Here is a 2,500-nt window from a genome sequence, read left to right on the forward strand (position 1 = left end):
AGTTCTTAATGTTAGTTGAGTGCCCGGTTCTCCAATAGATTGACCCGCAATAATACCCACAGCTTCTCCCAATTCGACCAGGTCGCCATGAGTGGGGCTCCTGCCATAACATAATCGGCAGATCCAAGATGTACTCTTACAAGTAAAGGGGGTTCGTATAGATATTGGTTGTGTTTGAAGGGTTATGAATCGATTGACAAGTCCAATACCAATATCTTGATTTCTAACGGCAATGCATCGTGGGCCTATATATATATCGTCTGCTAATACACGGCCAATCAATGTTTGTATAAAAATTCTTTCCGGCATCATCCCATTTCGAGGACTCACAGAAATGCCTCGGATGGTGCCACAATCTGTTCTACGTACAACAATGTGTTGAACTACTTCAACAAGTCTGCGTGTAAGATATCCAGCATCCGATGTTCGTACAGCAGTATCCACAACTCCCTTTCGGGCTCCATAACAAGAAATGATATATTCTGTTAAAGACAGTCCTTCACGTAAATTGCTTTGAATAGGTAAATCAATCATTTGTCCTTGTGGATCCGACATTAATCCTCTCATACCTACTAATTGGTGTACTTGGGATGCATTTCCTCTAGCTCCCGAAAAGGACATCATATGGACTGGATTAAAAGGGTCGGTCATCCTAAAATTAGGATTCATTTCTTGTCGCAAATATTCACTTGTAGCATACCATATCTCAATAGATTGGCGTAATTTTTCTACCGCGTGTACATTCCCATAATGATGGTGTTTTTCCAAAATAAAACTTTGTTGTTCAGCATCTTGGACTAGCCACCCCTTAGAAGGTATTGTTAAAAGATCATCAATTCCTAATGAAATGGATGTAGCAGTGGCTTGTCGGAACCCCAGAGTCTTTACTTGATCCAGGATGTGTGATGTATATGCCATTCCGAAGTGATCTATTAATCTCCTAATAAGTCGTTTAATAGCAGTTCCATCTATCACTTTATTGTGAAAGACCAGATTGGCCCGTTCTGCCATAAGTACCTCCCTATTCCGCTGAGTGGGGTTCGACAATGGGTTTGAGTCAATGATTGGAAAACTTCCTTTTCTCGATCTTGATTCGCATAGAAATTCAGTAACTATGGTCCTAGGTGAACTGCGGAAACCCAAACTCACACGGGTGTCATAGAATTACTTCGCTTAGATACCATATGATTAGGTACCATATGAGTAGGCTCGGCAAAACCCTTGGATGGCCTCTTCGATTTCTCGATAAAGAGAAATATGACCAACTGTGGTTCGAACGTATATACAAATAATTTCTTTTTTTATACTTCTTACTATTAGATAGTGCCCATAAATCTCATGATAGGTACCCAAAGATTCATAGTGAACTTCGATAGGAGTTTCTCTTGAAGTAATAACGCGTTGATCTAGTCGCCACCGGAGCCACAAAGGGCTATCTAAATTGATTCTTTTCTGCCGATAAGCTCCAATTGCATCATAGGAATTACAAAAAAAAGGTTCTTTTTCTTTCGTATATTTATAGCTATTATCGTCAATTCTTTTATTTTGATAATTTCTGCGATTACATGGATTATACCTATTTGCACAAATACCTCGACGATTTCCACTCGTTAATACATAGAGCCCAATAAGCATATCTTGAGTTGGTACGGAAATAGGATCTCCAATAGCTGGAGATAAGAGGTTCATATGAGAAAACATAAGTAAACGCGCCTCCGCTTGAGCCTCCAAAGATAAGGGTACATGAACAGCCATTTGATCACCATCAAAGTCTGCATTGAATCCCTTACAAACTAATGGATGTAAACAAATAGCATGTCCTTCTACTAAAATGGGTTGGAACGCCTGTATGCCTAATCTATGCAGAGTAGGCGCCCTATTCAGCAATACGGGATGCCCTTGCATAACTTCATGAAGTATTTCCCATACAACTGGCTCTTTTTCCCGAATTTTACTCTTAGCAACTCCTATATTCGAAGCAAAATGTTGTCTAATTAAACCGCGAATTACAAATGTCTGGAAAAGCTCTATTGCTATTTCGCGAGGCAATCCACATCGATGTAATGAAAGTGAAGGACCTACGACAATGACAGAACGCCCCGAATAATCGACCCGTTTGCCAAGCAGAGTCTCACGAAATCTTCCCTCTTTGCCTTCAATTACATCTGAAAACGACTTGTAAACCTTATTATGACCGTCCCTCATTGGTTGTCCGCGGATTCCATTATCAAGAAGTGTATCCACAGCTTCTTGTACCAATTTCTCCTGACACATTACTAATTCCCCTGGCGTAGATCTACTTGTTGTTAAGAGATCGATAAGAGTATTGTTCCGATAAATAACTCTTCTATAGAGTTCATTAATATCCGAGCTCATTAGTTTACCCCCATCTATCTGAATGATCGGTCTCAACTCGGGAGGAAGAACCGGTAATAGACATAAAACCATCCATTCTGGTTCTATATTTGTTCGAATAAAATGCTTAGCCAATTCCATGCGC

The 2,500-nt window shown here is 40.0% G+C and overlaps 2 protein-coding genes across 2 annotated transcripts in view; both read right to left on the reverse strand. All coding sequences in view use genetic code 11, as the record gives it.

Moving 5' to 3' along the window:
* The window catches only part of rpoC2 (RNA polymerase beta' subunit), a 4,107-nt gene extending 3,096 nt beyond the window's left edge, over positions 1-1,011 (reverse strand). The window contains exon 1 of the mRNA in view: positions 1-1,011. This exon is cut by the window's left edge and continues 3,096 nt beyond it. Within this exon, the coding sequence (YP_009366332.1) occupies positions 1-1,011 (1,011 nt within the window).
* A 177-nt stretch (positions 1,012-1,188) lies between these two features.
* Positions 1,189-2,500, reverse strand: part of rpoC1 (RNA polymerase beta) — a 2,806-nt gene continuing 1,494 nt past the window's right edge. Inside the window, exon 2 of the mRNA in view lies at positions 1,189-2,500. This exon is cut by the window's right edge and continues 305 nt beyond it. Coding sequence (YP_009366333.1) covers positions 1,189-2,500 — 1,312 coding nt within the window.

Source organism: Prunus dulcis, plastid (genome assembly GCF_902201215.1).
Source record: "Prunus dulcis plastid, complete genome".
NCBI lineage: Eukaryota > Viridiplantae > Streptophyta > Magnoliopsida > Rosales > Rosaceae > Prunus > Prunus dulcis.